Below are 17706 nucleotides of genomic sequence, written 5' to 3' on the forward strand. Positions count from 1 at the left end.
CACATGTCCGTGGTTACACTGTAAATCGAACAGCTCAAGTTGCAGATTATCTGGCACACATTCCACGTGCACAGTAAACGGATTTGATAATTATTTTTAGCTTGCATTCTGGATATTAGTTCGTGCTTGAACTGTGTACTGTTCAAGGGAGGGAACTCAAATTTCCTTGAATGTAGAACATAGTAGTGTCCCTTACAAGCTTTGTCATATGATCCGGAAGTCTAATCACGTGATAGTGTGTACACGACAGGCGTACGATCAGGCGAGAAATTCTTAGCTGCAAATCACAGAGATTCTTGAAAATGAGAAAGTGTGGTGGAACTTCAGAAGTCAAGCAGGCAGATGAAGAAATTCAGAGCCTGTGTGAAAAGGTTAGATTTGACGTAATCCAATCGTGCTATGAACAAATGAACAAAGCTTTATGCAGTGGGAGAAGCACTCGATCGAGTTGCGAGATTACTTGCTCTCTCTCCCAATAGATGCCTTTAGTTTTAGGTTTTTGGCAAAGGTGTGTGTTATGCTAGAAATTGGGATATGCTTTTGTTTTGAGCTGGTAGATGTGGTGTTTTGACGGTTATTGTAAGGTTATCGGGCTAGGGGAAAAGTTTGTCTTGGCTGTGTACTTAGTTGTCTGTTGTGCAACAGGAGGTGGTGGCTGTTGTTATTTTGGATAGAGGAATGTAGAAGTGGGTGGAAATAATGGTGTGGAGAAGTTGTTGACAGTGGTTCGCTGGAGTAGACCACACAAAAAGGGAAACTATTCAGTTTTACTGTAAATGTAATATAATTTTACATTCTAAACATTTCAGAAATGTCTTTAAAAATATTACTTAAAAAGTGTTAAGAATCTATGTCTCTTTTCTTTCTAGGACTTTTTTTCTGGCAAGCATATTTGTACATTGTATGTGTCTGCTTGGCTGTCCTTTTTCTCAGACATTTTATATTTATGTGCTAAATTTCTGATTACTTTTCAGATAAGAAGTGACCTGGAGAGCAAAGCAAATCGTTCACTTTCAGCAGATAGCTTCAAAGCGGTTTCATACAAGTCTCAAGTTGTTGCTGGCACAAACTACTTTGTCAAGGTGAGTATTATAACTGCTAACTACAAAAACGTGTAGCTCGTGGTAAATAGTTTTTATAAAATTTAGTTTAAAAAAAGCAAATTAAGATCATTGTCTGTCATATCTCATTCAAAGCAGTTTACTGTATTTGCTTTGTGTTTATGCATGACAGCTTCCAATGTTCTGGATACAGTAATGTAAAATAAAGTTTAGTCAGTTAAAAATCAAATCCTAAGTTACCAGTCTATCCCCAAAAAAAGATCTTGCAGAAGTCAACCTTAAGCTGAAAAAGGGGATTGTTGAGAGAAGTTTCTAGGATAAAATTGTTGTGATCTTAAATACATGATCCAGTTCTTTCTCATAAGTTGAAATATGAATTACTACCTTTTGATTGATTGATTTTCTTATGATTTGCTAATACTCTTCATGAGTCCTACAAAGTGTGCTTGGCTTCTTCAATGAGATTAAAAAATTATTATCTAAATAATGAAACATGCTGACTCACTATTACCATAGTTAAAAGATTAATTTAACATTGACTAAAACTTCAGTTAAATAATTTTAGTAAAATGCAAAAATAGTAATGCTTTTCATCATAAACAGATTTTCAAAACAGATAAACTCTCTGAACAATAAATTTTGTAAAGGATTGTCATCTTGACATGCCTTTTGATGCCTCTGTTACATATCCACTGATTCCACAATCTTTCTTTTTGTTTTTACAGCATTCAGTCTTAAGTGTTGGATAATTTAAACAGATATGCAAGAAAGAATTAAAAATTTTTCTTTACATTTTTTTCTGTGTATATTTCTCACATATTTGTCCTATAGATATGCATTTGCGCGTTGAACTAGGGTAAATAAATTCATCATGAACATGTAGGTTAAAGGTTATTTTATTTTGGAAGGATTAAAAGGAACATTATTTCATCATCATTAACCTCTTGTTTCAGATTGATGTGGGTGATGGCGAGTTCATTCACGTGAGGATTTTCCAGGCTCTTCCATGTAATGGAGGAAACATCTCTCTGCACAGTTTTCAGGATGGCAAGAGCCTTGAGGAAGACATAGCTTATTTTTAAAATCAACATTTCATGCTGCACCTAATGCTGGATTTAGCACTGAGAACACCAGCAATCAACATTGCAATAGATTTCTTTTTAAGAAAAATGTTCTCCACAAAAATAGGAAGTAACTTTATATCACTTAGGTTTTACAGCTTTTCCAGGTTCGCTAGGTTTGATAGATACTACTGTTTATACTAAAAAATCTCATTCCTCTGTCTTGCATGGATATATATAAAATCATATAAGACAGGGTGTGACATATTACAGTACTGAGATATGCAGAGATTTTGTGGCTTGTTCAAGAAAAAGAAAATCAAAAGTGCTGCTTAATGAGAGATGTCACCATTTTCACAGTTCAAAACGTTTATGACTCCGTGATCAACAATTTGGATAGTCTGATATATCTGCAAGAATAGAGGTATCATTAGTCAGGAAAGAATATGCAGATAGACAAATGACTAATCATATAGCTGGTTCAATTTAAAATCCATCTGCTGGAGACTTTCACACACAAAGACACTTTAGAATAAGAGAAGAAGTCAATGAATAACATAGACCTCAGGCAAGACACTCAGTCCAGGATGATAATCAAGATCTCTGCGACAATGGCAGACATAAAGATCAAAACAGTAGCAGAAAAACGGTTTTTACCTCTTGGCATTAATGTGATGGAAGGTGTTCTGCAAGAAAGCAACACAGAGCTACTTTTGTCCTCAATATTGGCTATTTGAATATTGACAGTCAAACAACATACAAGTAACACTACATATGATTAACATTTTAAAAAGAGTAAGAAAAGTGCCGAGATCCTCATTTTGGAACCAAACCAAGGGAGATAACTGGGAACAAGAGCTTCATTGTTTTGCTTTCTTATCTCCTAACATGTAAACCTTTTATAACACATGGCTTAATTTTTCACTGGCATGTGAAATTCATGAGGCCTTCAGTTTTTACACATATAAGCTTATTTTATGTCTGCTGCAATATTTTTTACCTCTAAATGCATTTTTACCTTTACAAAATACATGGTATGGGTCATATATATGTCAAACTTTAAAATTTAAATATTCATGTAGTTTTTCATATAATACTTGAGACCCATAAAAAGGATTGAGCATATTCAAGAGGAAGTTTAACTAGGAAACAGAATAGTTTAGTTTTCCTTCAAATCTTGTGTTTCATGTACAATATATTAAGTCTGCTGTATGCAGACAGTTTTATATGTCTATGAGGGTGTACAGTACAAACCCCATGTTTTGCGCAACAAGTATCCATCATTGTTCTTGGTCTTGTAATTTGTAAAGGATTTTTACAGTGTACTGAGGGTTAGTGTATGTTCTTCTCTGAAAATCATATCACTGAGGGTTTTCATAAAACTGAGTTTCTTAGTTGATGTAATTTTTATTTTTAATTAGACTACAGAGTCTGAATGTAGAGTTTAATACAATGTACAGTTAAGATTCTATCAGTTTTTGAGTGCTTAACATTAAAATTATTAAAATATAAATCTTCTCATCTTGTCTGTAGTTTAGTATTTTTGCCGTTGTATTTACATATTGTAGACCTCGATGTGTTAGTCTTTCTATTGAAATGACACGAATTTGTCGATATCCCAGCAACAGAGAAAATATCAGCGATCTCTGTTTAGGTGAGATAAAGGTCATCCCTTACCTAAGGGTAGTTAGGGGAGTGAGGTGTTAGAGATTTCATTTTTCCAGGGGTCAGCTTAATAGGAGGGTTGTGCCCATCTCTACCTCATTGCCTTGCCTTCCTGAAAAGTTGGTGGAGATATGTGCCTTTTTATATCTATCCTCATTCAGTTAGTTCGCCAACCAGTCAAGGAAGTGCATGTAGCCAAGAACAAAAACATGCTGCCTTTCACTACCAAGAATCCTGTCACTTCAACTCTTCCTTGAAAAGTTTCCATTGAGCTGTCAATCGTTCACAAAAATCACAACTAAAATGTTTCTTTAAAACGCTTCTCATAAACAAATATGCATATGCTAGCATAAACAATAATTTTAGAAAAATTACAAATGGATTAACTTATTTTTTGTGCCTTCATTTAGAGTGATGGAGTGCATGCTAATGGAATAGCTGTAAACTGCACTTAACACAGACATCAGACGTGAAAATTACTCAATATCATAACCATAGTTAATCTGATTTTTTCATCTCCCTAAAACAACCGGACTACAACAACTTACCTGCAGACCTACCACTCGCATGGGAAAAGGTCGATATTGCTTTACGAGTCTGAAAGGTGTGGGGGGAATTATTTTCCTGGCTGAGCTGATCGATGAAGGCAAGAAATAAAACAGTAAAGGTTCTTACCGCTTTGTCACAGAATGAAAGAAACAACAACAAAGAATGAGCTAATGATATGGTAGCATTTATTAATATTTATAGCTCGTTTAAAAGAAGCAAAAGAGTCCCCAAACTACACAACCAAAAGCTTCATAATCCACCCAAGAAAGTTGATGCTGAAGGCAACCCAGAACTGCATTAACAGATTAGATAAGGAACTGCTTACAAAAGAAAAACTGGTTTTAGACCAGACAAGTGCAAAAGTCAGTGGATTTTTAACTGTCATATCGTGCTAAAATAAATCTGCAGCTTCGCGGGATTTTTTTTTAACAACTTCACCCAGCAATGGCCAGGTTAAAAAAAGATTTTGCAAAAGTAACGCATTGAAATTTGGTACCAGAAACAAAAGACTATGGTTGGCAAAGTAGAGAAAACAAAACAGACCTCCGGGTTCAAACGAACGAGGATGTGCTCAGAATCTCCTGCAAGAAACGTTAAACGAATTGTTTTGTCCTGAAAACAGTTGCTATCTTCGGGGACCACCAGTTGGTCATTCTCGCAACAGTAAGACGACACAAGCTATTCGGGTTTGGCCATGTGACCCAGGTTATCTACGTTATTTTAGACCCTCCTCCAGAATACATTGAAGGGAAGTAAACGCTAAGAGAATGGAAGATGTTTCGTCTAGGACCTGTTAAAGTGGAAGACCTGTCAGCCACTGTGTTTATATTGCTGGTGTTTCATGACAAGACTGACATTTAGAGTTTAAACCACCACAGAAAAGTACAGAGTGTATATGTACCAAAGTAATCGGCAGTCTCCACAAAGCCTTGGCAATAAACTGCTGTCTTCCTAAAAAATTATTACAGTGTCTTATTGTTTTTAAGTAATTGTTCCATGATTTTATGTTAAACATTCTGTTTCGCCAGAGAGAGAGAGAGAGAGAGAAAAAAAACTTTTCGAGAAGAATGATCACGTACGTACAAACGGCTTTTATCGATGTGCACTAAAAACTTGAAACCTCAGGACGACATAATTGGATGACTGGTGTACAAGAAAATTAATGTCAACTACTTTTCTCCTTGTTATACAAGAATTATTTTTTTCCAGCTTTTCTTTTAAAGTATTTTTTCTTTCGTGTGACAAGGATTATTTCACCTGAGAAAACAAGAGAAAAAAACAATGACTGTTATCATGAACATATTTGTTAGGAATTTAAAATACTTTTGAGCTTAAATGATATATTTGCTTTACTTTAATGGCTCTTGATTTGACGCTTAAATTTTGAATATGAACACTCGAAGGAAAATAAAACAAATAAGCCTTAACAGTTTGTGGTTTTCTTTAAAATTATTTAGCTGATTTTGGTGCCCAACATTTTTTTTTTTTTTTTTTTTTTTTTTTTTGAGTTTTAATATTAAATAGTCAACCCTCTTACACTATTACAATACAGACTTCCTAAGATCGTTACATAAAATGATGCAGCTAGACCTTCCTATCAATGAGTCAATCACCTTGTTGTGCGTGAGCCATGTATGTAATGCAAGTGCTGGCCAATGGTTTATACAAGAGACACGTGCATATGAACCAACATATTTATTTAGCATCATTGAATCTGTCGCCGAGTCTGTCAACAGTGTTTTAGTGCTATTCAGCCTTGCTGCTAATGTGATCAACTGTCTGGTTTTCTATCATCAAGGCCTCGAGGATCGCATGAACCTCTGTCTCTTCTCTCTAGCCTTATCAGACTTATTGTTTGCTGCGTCTTTTGTTTACCATGTGTTAAGTTTCCAACAGGTCTCTGGGGATGGTGTAAAAGCTGTATCCTATTTGTATGGCATTAATTGTGCTTTTAGGACTACTTCCAGTCTGTACATCATGGTAATTGCAGTAGAGCGGTGCGCGTGTGTATCATTTCCACTTCAAGCTCCGTCTCTCATTACCTCACACACTATGGCAAAGATTCTACTTGTCCTCGCTGTACTTTGTCATCTCGGATTTCATCATCCAGCCTCTGAAATACGACTTGGTGCGGACAAACATTACAGGACATTCTGAGTGGCAAAATGTTCCCTCAAAATTCTATCTTTCTAACAAAACTATGATCGACATAATTGTAAATACAGTTTTTAGTGTCATCGTTCCTCTATTCATATTCTTCATCGTGTCACTGACGACGTCCGTAACTGTCATAAGACTGACAGCCGCCGCGGCCTGGAGACGAATGACGAGTTGTACAAGTATTGTACACAACAGACAGCAGCTGGCACTAACGTACATGCTCGTACTTACATCCTGTGTTTTCATCGTTTCCATGGTACCGAGTGTACTGCTCAAAATTGTTTCTCTGTTTATTGAAGAATTCTCAACATATGGCACCTACGGGCAGCTTTACAACCTTTGTATCAGAGTTGCCAACGGATACCCAGCGATAAATAGTTTTGTGACTTTCTTTATCTATTACACTCGGTCTTCACGGTATAGAAATAAACTGAAGACTTTATGTTGCTCAGTTAATAGACACCAGCACAGAACAGCCAGAGGATGAATTCCTTTCTAGATCATCTACATGTTGATAACAACGTCAATGCACGGCAAAGACAACGTTAAGAAAATCTATAAGTAGCATGAGTAAAAGTAAATAACCAACCAACCAAAACAGCTCGGTTACAGTGCTTTTTAATATGTGTCAGAGCTATTTCAAGGAACACTAGTTTTCCAATTGTGCCGCCAGAAGAGAAACCAGTAAAGAAAGTCACTGAAGATTTTCTATATTCGTTTATACTACCGGTCTTTCATCATGATTGACTGTTGCAGCTGTGACGAGCGCGATTAAGAAATTGTTAGATGACGATTCCTGAAATAACTGGCATCCGTGACACTAATGCCGAACGTTGGTGATACTTTCTTGTTTCTTCTTTATCTTGTTGATAGCCATTCAATAACTGGGTAACAAAATTCGTGCAAGATAAAAATTCCAGAAATATGGATAAATGCATCACCAAGGACAGAAAGACACATCAGGGCTGTGCATGGGGGCGTCTTCGTTGCGAAGGTCTCAATCAATGGGGATCTGGAGCCATGTAATTAAAAAACACCTTTCTCTGTGATCTTTTAATTAAAAGCTATACAACGTAATGCTATGTGAATTTTTGTAATTTACTTTGGCAAACAACGATTAGTCTATTCAAAGTGTTCACAAAACGTTTCATGTAGATTTCTTCTATGAGGTAAGGCTTATCCTCGAGATCTCTCGTTTTAAAAACTGTATAGTCTGTAGTCTGTTTGGGATGGGGGGATGCATTAATGAGCAATAAATGGTAGGAAGAGAGAGGAAGGTGGGAGTGGAGAGAGAGAGAGTTCAACTGAAACATCTAGAACGCCATTTGTTCAATCATTACAACATGGTGTAGGTTTAGGACTAATATTAACAATGCAAAGGAATATGAAAAAGTTATTTTAAAAACGATTTTATCAAGTTGGAATTTGAAATATATAACCATTAGGCACACAGAAGATTTATGCAACTTTAAACTTATATATTTCACAAATGTAAGAAATAAAAACTGCAGAACCATGTTAAAATAGTTTTACATTTATTCAATAGCATGATCCAGGGAAGAGCCTTACACAAATATATTTTTAAATATTCATTGCTGAAGTTGTTTTGTTCAATTTTTCCTGCTTTGAACTATCAATTTTCTGTAGAAATAATCAGATTTCATTTTTTAGCTTCACTTCACTGAATAATAAGTTTTTGTCAGATACTTTTTTAAAAGGAAAATACCTTTTGCCAAATATGTTTTTTTTTTTTAAATCAAACATACAAGGGTTTAAAGTTATTGTCTAGACTGAGAAAATAACCTGGATCTTAATGCTAATAGAGGATGGTTTGACATACTTCTAACATGCTGCTATAGTCTGTAAGCCTACCTCAACGAAGATTTTAGGTTACCTTTCTATATACGCTTAAGAATCATTTTAGCTTTTAATGTCATCACTTGACAAAAGAACCATTGATTTGTTCCCTGCTCTCAGACTGCGAATGTTGTTTATAGAAATACAACTAAGACGGTGCTTGTGTTCAAATATAATCTTATATTCTCCATAGAGAGCCAATCTACTCCCTGTTAACAGCTTTTATGGTAATTATATGTTGTGAAGACTCAAGTTGCTTATAAAAGCACTTTATATGTCCTTCTGCCAAATACCATTGCCTATTTATAGCTATATATATATTTTGTATTAATCATACATGTAGTCAATTATATTGCACAAACAATTATTTTACACTAATATATATACTTGATCTAAAAACATTGATCAACATAGACCTTTATGTGCCCTTCTTACCAAGCCTTGTGATACCACGAGTACAAGAAAACGAGGTATGTATACATATTAATTATGCCTCTGTTGTTATTGATTGCTGAGATTAACACTATTTTATAACATGGAGAATGAGAGTTGTGTCCCTTCGCTCAACAGGCTGAGGGTATCGTCTCTCCTTGATATTGTTTATGTTTTGTGGTTGTGCTTCGATTTGGATAAAAGTGTTGGACCTACATGCAGGCATGTGCTTCTGCTGCGTTTTTCTTCCTCTACTGGTTTGCAAAAGGACGGTATATAATGTATGCAATGTTATTTTGAAGTGCGAACTGTTTGGTTTATTGGCTGGATTCCACTTCGCCATGTTTCACTCGCCTCGGTGTAGCAAGAAAGGACCTCTTACCTAGACTGGAACTCCCAGCGAGGTATGCAGACGCTGGGTGCTCTAGTGTTGCTGAAAAATAATGCGTGAGTTGTATGTGTTTAGCTTTTTATGTTATTTTTATTTAAATTTGACTTGCAGTTACTCTTTAGCAGACGACCAAACACCCACTCGCGCAGGGATATCAAAGGAAAATAGTCCACATCTCTGCAAGCTGTAATGATTTGAAACTAAAATTTTTATTTGTTTCTCGACTGTTAAATTTAATTTTGTAGTATGCACAGATCATTGGTTCTCGCTGAGAGTTCGGTTCTGTCCTTACAAACGAAAATGTCTGCTAATCCATTCAGCAACACTAGAGGACCCAGAATCTATGTACATGCCTCACTGGGAGTTCCAGTCTAGGTAAGAGGTCCTTTCTTGCTGCACTGCCGTATGCTTTGTGTGTCGGGCTGTCACGAGCAGCTAACTACTAGAAAATAAAGGATTTGCGCAAAGTTTATCGGCCTTTCTCTCTATGTCATAAAATGCATTTTTCCTTAAGCATGACAATGAAACTTGGCATTTATTACTTTTAGTACAGACAAGCAAGCAGGCAGGTAGGAAGGCAGGCAAACAGACAGACAGAATACAAGGAGAGATCAAATGATTCTTTATTCCTCCAACAAGGATATAAGCACCTATCAAAGCACATATACGTACAACTGCTGCACATGCAGTCCAGTAATGCACGTCAAGAATGTTACTCAGCTTTCCAAGACAAATGTACCAAGAATTTCTACTCATAAATAACTCATAAAATATGCTTCAAAATACAGCATTTGTAAATATATCTATTCTCTCTTATGCACACATGCACGCAAAAATAAATAACAGAGCCTGCTCATACACCTTTATCATAAACCTAATAATCATCTTCGAAGAATCATAACATCATAAAAGATAAAAAATCCTCACGATCATTGGCCAGCAAAGTAAAACTTCGCCGATTTGAATGAATCTCACCTCTCTTTACAATACCCCTTCATAGATTCAAGAGTGACAAGAGGCCAAAGAGAGACAAAAGTTTTATGTCAGACAAATCAGTAACATTGTGCATGTTCCTAATCTTAGTTGTCTGATTGTCCCCCAGCAAGTCAGACTTCTGACATCACCTCCACACCATTGGCAGAAAACAAGGTGAAGGGTCACTCAACATTAATGAGTCATCATCATTGAAGTGGTCATCGTGCAGTTTGACTGTGTGGGCTGGGTCTATCAGGTATATCGAGGAAAAGACAAAGTTCACAAAGATACAACCACAGGTCATCTAGCTCAGCTCGCGCCAACAGGACTGCACGTGGCTGTTTAACAGATTGATATAGAAAACTCACATCACAAGCTGTCTGAAGGACATAAAGAAGTTGTATTAACCAAGCAGTAACAACATGAGACTGTTCTCACAAATTATTGTACCTTCGACTATCGCTATGAAATGTGGACAATCATGTCTAGCGCTTTGAGCCCGCCTATATCCGTGGGAAAAGAGCTATACAAATAAAATTATTATTATTAAGGTTTATGCTTATAACAAAATAAAGCCATATCTTGGATTGGTTTTAGGCTTTACTATAAAATACAATGCATAATTATTCCGCAAGTGCAACTAATTACAGCAATATTACGGTTATATCGCAGGCAGTTGAACTGATCAAGTGAACGAAATACTGTTGGGTTTACGATCTTTACTGCACACATGCATCGTACATCTGTGGTCAGAATTTACTGATTCTTTGAGACTATTATATATTCATCTGCTTTGTTCTGTTGATATTGAAATATAACAAGGGAGACAAAGCCGCCCTATTTTCTAGGAAGATGTTGTGAAATCAAGAAATGGGATGAGACTCAATGTAGTTTCAAACCAGGTAAGACTGACAAAGGGTAGGAATCACTGGAGTTGCTGTTTCCGAGAATAATGTCAGAAGTGGCGTCGCATTTAAGCTGTTTCTCTGAGATAGTGCATAAATATTTATACTTTCGTAAAAATTTTGTTAATGTCAGTTTGTGAACAATTGCTTAACTTTGTTTAAGAGTGGTTTTGTCCATTCTCAAAAACACACCCTAACCGCGATGTATTACCATGTCTCTGTCTAAGGGCTTATTTTAACAAAATAATGGAAAAGGTGGTTTTGACACAGTACTTGTCTTACAGCTCATCCTGTCATACCTCATACTCATTAACGTGTAGCTCTTCTAAATTTAACTCTTCAAAATAACCAGTGTGATTTCATCAGCTTTTGACAATATTGATGCTTTTGTCTGCCTTTGACACATGTTGCATTTGATAACATTTATCATGGTTTCAGTCAGTAATTGGTCCCTAGGCTGATCATGGTCATTTGGATGGTAGAGGGGGGCACTGGGATAGACGCAGCAGCTTGCAAGGCCCCACCTTCACGCCTGTCCTCATCACAGATGCTGTAGAGTACACTGCTTCACATTCGTATTCCATTTCTTGCTCCAGCAATCACAGTTTTGATTGTCCTCCAAGGAATCTTGAAAGTTTTCGAGTGTTGAGCCATGTCTCATATCCAAACAATACAGAAGCTCACGCCTCTGGACTGTTGCACGTTAGTAGCATCCTACGATTGAGGTAATAATGTTTTGTACAAACTGAATTATGCTCCTGACAAGAACAGCCTTCTCTCCAAGTCAATATGGTCACTAAAATGACCAAAATGTTGGCTCTCAAAAAACACACAATTATTAGTTTGGTGTATATATTACTACCTCTAAAACAAAATAAAGCAATGAAAAATATTCAGCTGTGCACTAAAACCTTTCAACGAGCACTACTCCTAACAGCAGTTGACATAGGTCTTGATGATGCATTAACCATATCTACTTCTTACACCTTAAACTTGTTTGTTTTGTCTACAGACCTCTGTGTCTTATATTTATATATTGCTACTCAACTTGTATCTTTTTATTATCCGATATTACTAGACTAGTCTAGCTTTCGTGTCAAGTAGAAATATTAAGCAATCTTCTATTTGTTGAAGACTTCTTGTTAAGTATCTGCTCATTGGACAAAATCATTAAATTCAATTAGCATATACCATAATAGACCCTAAATAGAGGAGCCGGATCCAGAAATACTTGTCTCTAAAGCTCTGAGACCCACTCTCTGGGTCCATTTCTTCAAGAATAATCTGATCCATAAATTAGATTGTGTCGACATCCAGAACTGATTTACAAGAAAATGAAGATGGACAGTGTTAAAATGCATGAGCAGGCCCGAACATAAAACAGAAGTATTCAAGTGCTGCTAATATTTTTAAAATGTGAATGAACCCTACAACCTTGTATATGGCCTGGAAGTGAACTGCAGACGATCCCCCGATTGGTCACATAAAAGCTTATTAAGCTGTACACAAACCATTTCCAAAGCTTTGGCCCTATCACATAATGCCTTTCCAAACCTTTAAAGTCTAGCCTTTCACGTGATCAGGTTAAAGGGCTTTAGACGAATTGCCATGGTAGAGAATTCTAACATCGTCTTCGTAAGCGTAAGGACACTTTAGCGACACACCTGCCAACCTTTGGACACAAGGACTGAAATCCCTGATTATACTGGTCACTGGGAAGGGATACTTAATCAGGGATAATGAGGATGTAATAAAATAAAGACTGGTATACGGATATAGCCGCAGCTCGATATTTGTTCGCAATGGATCACTTAAAGTGTAGGTTGGACACATAGACTAGGACCACAGTGGTCTGGCCAAAATTACAAGGTAAATAATGGGGTCTAAAGCACATTGGAAGTGTCGGATAATGCTGAGTATTAACCCGTTCTTGCATTGTGTAGTTTGTGGCCCATTTCTCACTTAGCTGCTTAAATTCCAATCATGTTCCATCAAAATTTTGGTCGTTTACTTACTTTGGTTCATTTGTGCCCTGATGGTACCGGCAGCTGGGATGAGCAAGTGGATAGAAGCGGCACAAAAGAATTACCGCCACTTAGACTTGAACGGTGGTAAGCAGGTCCTGCATGGAACGGTCAGTGAACTCTTTCAAGTTTTCTATTTGGCCATAGACCACTCTCTACGGTGTATTGAATGACAGTTTTCGACAATTTGTAGTGATAGGTCACAAGATTAAACTAGATAAGCGTAATCCTCTGGATTTTTGTAATGTTACCATTGCTCAGTTTACAACAATTCTAGCCAAAGGAAAAGAACCCCACTGCCTTGTAGATAAGATTGTGAAAGAAAGCTAAATGGGTAAGCCCCACAGAAATCATGATGCCAACACGGCATCAACGGGAAAAGACTTTCCATGAAGAAAATATTAGCCCAGCTCAGTACCTACGTGTTTAATTTTACACAGTGGTTTACTTGAAAAGGAAGGGAAGCGCCATCAAGGCCTGAGAGACAGGACCTTGGCTATTAGCAGAAGAAGCACCATGACTGATTGGTCCATGTCCGGATCAACAAGGACCGCACACCCTGCGAGTCGACTCCAGGATGAGAATATTGAAAATGTCTTTAGAACCAATTAGTTCAGAGCAGGAACATTCATTGTTACATAGAACGTCTGAATATTACCACAGTGCTTTAAGAAACAACTCATAACCTAGAGCAGCACCGTGGTTATTGTGAGACTAGGAGGTCAGACGGTCAAAACGGGAGGAAACAGCGAAGGAAAATGTTTAATTTTTGCATCACGTCTAACCCATCGTGCCAGATGCTGTCAAAGACCTGTAAAAATTGTGAGGTCCTGTTTATGGTGAAGATGCTTCTCCATGAGAATGGCCAACGTTACTCTTTCCTTACCTGAAGCTATCTTGTATGTTAATGTCTGTTGTATGTTAAAATGTTTCAGCAGTAGTACTGATCCGATTCTGGATTATCTTTAGCCCTTATGTATTAAACGATATGGTACAATCTGTTCATATCTGCTAAATTTTTCAGTTCAGTTAATGACAGTGAACAGCAGAAAACCGAGAGTGCGAATTTGTTCTAATTTATTCCAAATCATGTAAAGTATAGAGTAGGAAGTAATTTCCGACAACTCTACCATAAGCGTAACATTATTTGACAGCAAGGTTGTCAGGAAGATGGCATTTCTGGCTACAACATTGTAGCATCGTTATATCGTGAAGATCATATAGAACAAATTCTCCCCCAAAACTTTGATTTCAAATAATCTCGCTATTATATGTGTTCTTATTTTTTTATTTAATTTTTTTTAATAATTTTCTTCCCTTTTATAATACTTGATTGTTCAACATTGTCAGCTCATGCTATCACATAACTTTGTTTTGGCACACACCGACTACAGATAGACACTTTGCTTAGCTCTTTCCTGTATCGCGAGGAGTGCTTGTAGTAATAAAGAAACTGGCAGAACTGTTTATCACCGGAAATCCGTAACTGAGTATGCTGCTGATCTTGTACAGTTTATAGTAGGCACCGAAGATTGAGAATCCCTCCACAAGCAAACGAGCAGCTCGGTGCGAGATAGATGGCACCATGGTCGCCACGTAGACGCAAGACGCGAGCACGAGCATCTTTGTCAGCGCCACCTGCTGACTGTTGTGTTCAATACTTGTAGAACTTGTCTTTCGTCGCCAGGCTGCGGCTGCTGTCAGTTGTTTAACAGTCATCACCGTGGCTATTGAAGCGATAACAAAAGTGGCTACAGGGACACTAATATGAGAAACTGCGTAAGCAATGATGTCCATTACAAACCTGTTGGCAAGATAAAGTGGAGAAGGAAGATTCCAATGAGTGATTCCTGCAACCTCCGTCTTGACGACATCGTATTTGAGAGACTGACAGACAAACCCAAGTTGTGGAAGTACAGCGAATAAAACTATAATAACAGCCATGGTTCTTGTGCTAATGAGTGATGCTGCTCGGAGTGGAAATGTAACACATAAACACCGGTCTACGGCAATCACCATGATGTACAGACCTACTGTAGTTCTCACAGCCAAATGAACTCCAAACCCATAGGACACAGAGATTTGTAAATACTCCTCCCCGAATCCAAACGGAGGGCCCTCTGCCATTATATACAGAAAGTTAAAGTAAGAAAATGTCAGTAAAAACAACTGGTCTGCCACTGCCAACGAAAAGAGACAAAGTGTCATACGATCTTTGAGACCATGTGACGGAAGAAAACCAGTTGTTCGTGACATTAGCAATGATACCAAAAATACTTATAACAGCAAACACGTGCTCTGTGGCAAGAGTTAGTAATATAGACAAGTACCAATAGATGTCGTCTATTGTCTCATCACTCACACTTCGATTTGAACTCAGACTACACACATTGAGAGGACTCGGCGATGTCATTGACGCGCTGCTGTTAATAACGGCATCGACGATAACAGACATCTTCAATGGCGGAACAGTCTGCTTCTGTAACGAGAAGAGACTGAGGAAACCTGCATTGTTTATGTACCTGAACTATTGTTCACACACGCTCACACAGACAGGTAAGTGGAAACGATCGTAATTAAATGCGCGTTTCTAACAATGGTGTCCTACTGTGAACAAGGTTTTAATTTGACGGCGTAATTCTTGAACGATTAAAAAAAACACCACACTAGCAAATGTTTTCTTAATCTGTTATATCTATTTAAAAAATACCTCTACACTTATTTTATAATTCCCGATAGATTTTCGCTGACCAATTTTAGCAAATTTATTTTCGCTTAAGCATCTCTATAATTTTGAAATAAATATTTATATAGGTTTCTTATCTTATATTTCAATGAAAATGAACAAGCTGGAAATTTAAATGAAAGTAAGCAAAGTCACTGTGGGGATCATTCATACGTATAAAATGTTAGCGATAGTCTCTTAAATAAACAAAAAGTCCCCTAAAAATAGTTACTCTGAAGACAAATCGACCATTTACTCCTGGCTATAGAATTTCTTGGCGGTGGAGACTTACAAGGGAGCCTTTGATTTTCTTATTTTCGCATTGTGGAATTGTTTCCCTTTTTGTACTGATGCCGGTATCATGCTGTGGTTTTTTTCTTTCTCTCTCTCTCTTTCAAGTTGTAATGTCGACTGGGAAAAATCTATGTAGATACATGGAGAAGCTGTGTAGTTTTTACCATTTGGAGATATCTTCTAAAATGAACTTTAAAGAGATTTTTTTAAATCTCAGATAAAAGGAAACATTTATATAAATGGCCTCATCCCTTTAAAAAGAAATAGAGGTATAGAAAGAAAAAGAGCAAAGCACTCGACGTCTATATGCACGAGTAAAGAAGCAGGTACAGGTGAGAGACAGCATGAGTTGGTAGTTTGGTTACTCAGTATGATACATTAATTCTTTTGCTCTGTCTGACCCCATTTACTGTAAAACTATGTTGAAAATCGGAGTTGTTCGTCCTCAGATTATAGTTAACGATGACAACATGTTTACAGATAATTGGATGATTCAGACACACAAGGCGCGTCTTGTAAACAAGAGCTTCCTAAAGTCAAGTGACTCTCCCTATATCGCCATCCTAACATTGAGCTACCTTAGTGACACTGATAGAAAGTAAACTGAAAGAGAGAGAAAAGAATAAGTAAAAAAGAGGAAAGAAAAAAGAGAGGAGACTAATGTTAGAACAAAGGAGTCAGACCGCGCCCATGATGTGAGTTGTTTTTTTAAAGACTTCACCGGTAGATACAAGACAGGCTTTGTTGCTGGTCTGCTTTCATCTCGTCCGTCATTTTGTAAATCACTCTGACGCACTAAAACGATGCCAGTTCTGAAGGAAGAGTACTCAGACAATATGCCCGAAAGGCCAAAGAGGTTTTCACATTGAATACTCTAATAGTTTTATTTTTGGCATTAGTCAACGATAAAGAAAAGACAGGGTAGTACACACAGTTAAGTACTTATGTGAGCTCTTTAGCTGATGACCATGTTAAAAATATGTTTATGGTGACACCTAATATTCGAATGTTTCCTCGACTAGTTGAGCAGTTAGATGATCTCGATTTTATGCGCACTTCAAAAAATCGAGAATAAAAAAAAAACGGTTTTGATGTTAATTTGTACACGAAATATTGTATCTGATTTTTTTGAATACGACACGAACAAAATGAACCAGCTTTCTCGATAAAATTTTTATTGTTTGTGGTGAACAAACCACAATACTTTATAATGCTTGAGCTTCTACTGAAATACGCAGTGATATAAGTATCTCTAACACTAGAAAAATGCTTCCATTGTAATGTATAGCGAAATTCATCTCTTGAGCATCACACATACCACATACTATTGCGGGATATATTTGCAAATCCAAGAGGAGGTGTGCTCTTTAGTATTATATAAAAAATTAATAATTACAACACATACACATCCAATTGCGATTGTGTTTATTAAAAGCTTTACATGCTCATTAATCATGCTCGTAAATAGTTTTGCAACTTTATAAAAATGTTTATAAACTGGCGTCAATCGTGCTAGAGGAGCAAGTTAATTCTGTAAACTGTACAAAGAGGCTTTTAAAAATTCCCTTGAGATAAAGTTAAGTTACTAACCACATTTTAAATTCGAA

At 36.9% G+C, this 17706-nt stretch overlaps 1 protein-coding gene across 1 annotated transcript; it reads left to right on the forward strand.

Annotated features, from left to right (window-relative positions):
* The first annotated feature begins 210 nt into the window (after positions 1-210).
* On the forward strand, positions 211-3643 carry LOC112566571 (cystatin-B-like). Its single transcript, XM_025242801.1, has 3 exons — positions 211-371; positions 975-1082; positions 2015-3643. The coding sequence occupies exons 1-3, from the start codon at positions 303-305 to the stop codon at positions 2141-2143; spliced, it is 306 nt and encodes a 101-aa protein (XP_025098586.1). The 5' UTR covers positions 211-302; the 3' UTR covers positions 2144-3643.
* Positions 3644-17706: the final 14063 nt, after the last annotated feature.

Source organism: Pomacea canaliculata, linkage group LG6 (genome assembly GCF_003073045.1).
Source record: "Pomacea canaliculata isolate SZHN2017 linkage group LG6, ASM307304v1, whole genome shotgun sequence".
Taxonomy (NCBI): domain Eukaryota; kingdom Metazoa; phylum Mollusca; class Gastropoda; order Architaenioglossa; family Ampullariidae; genus Pomacea; species Pomacea canaliculata.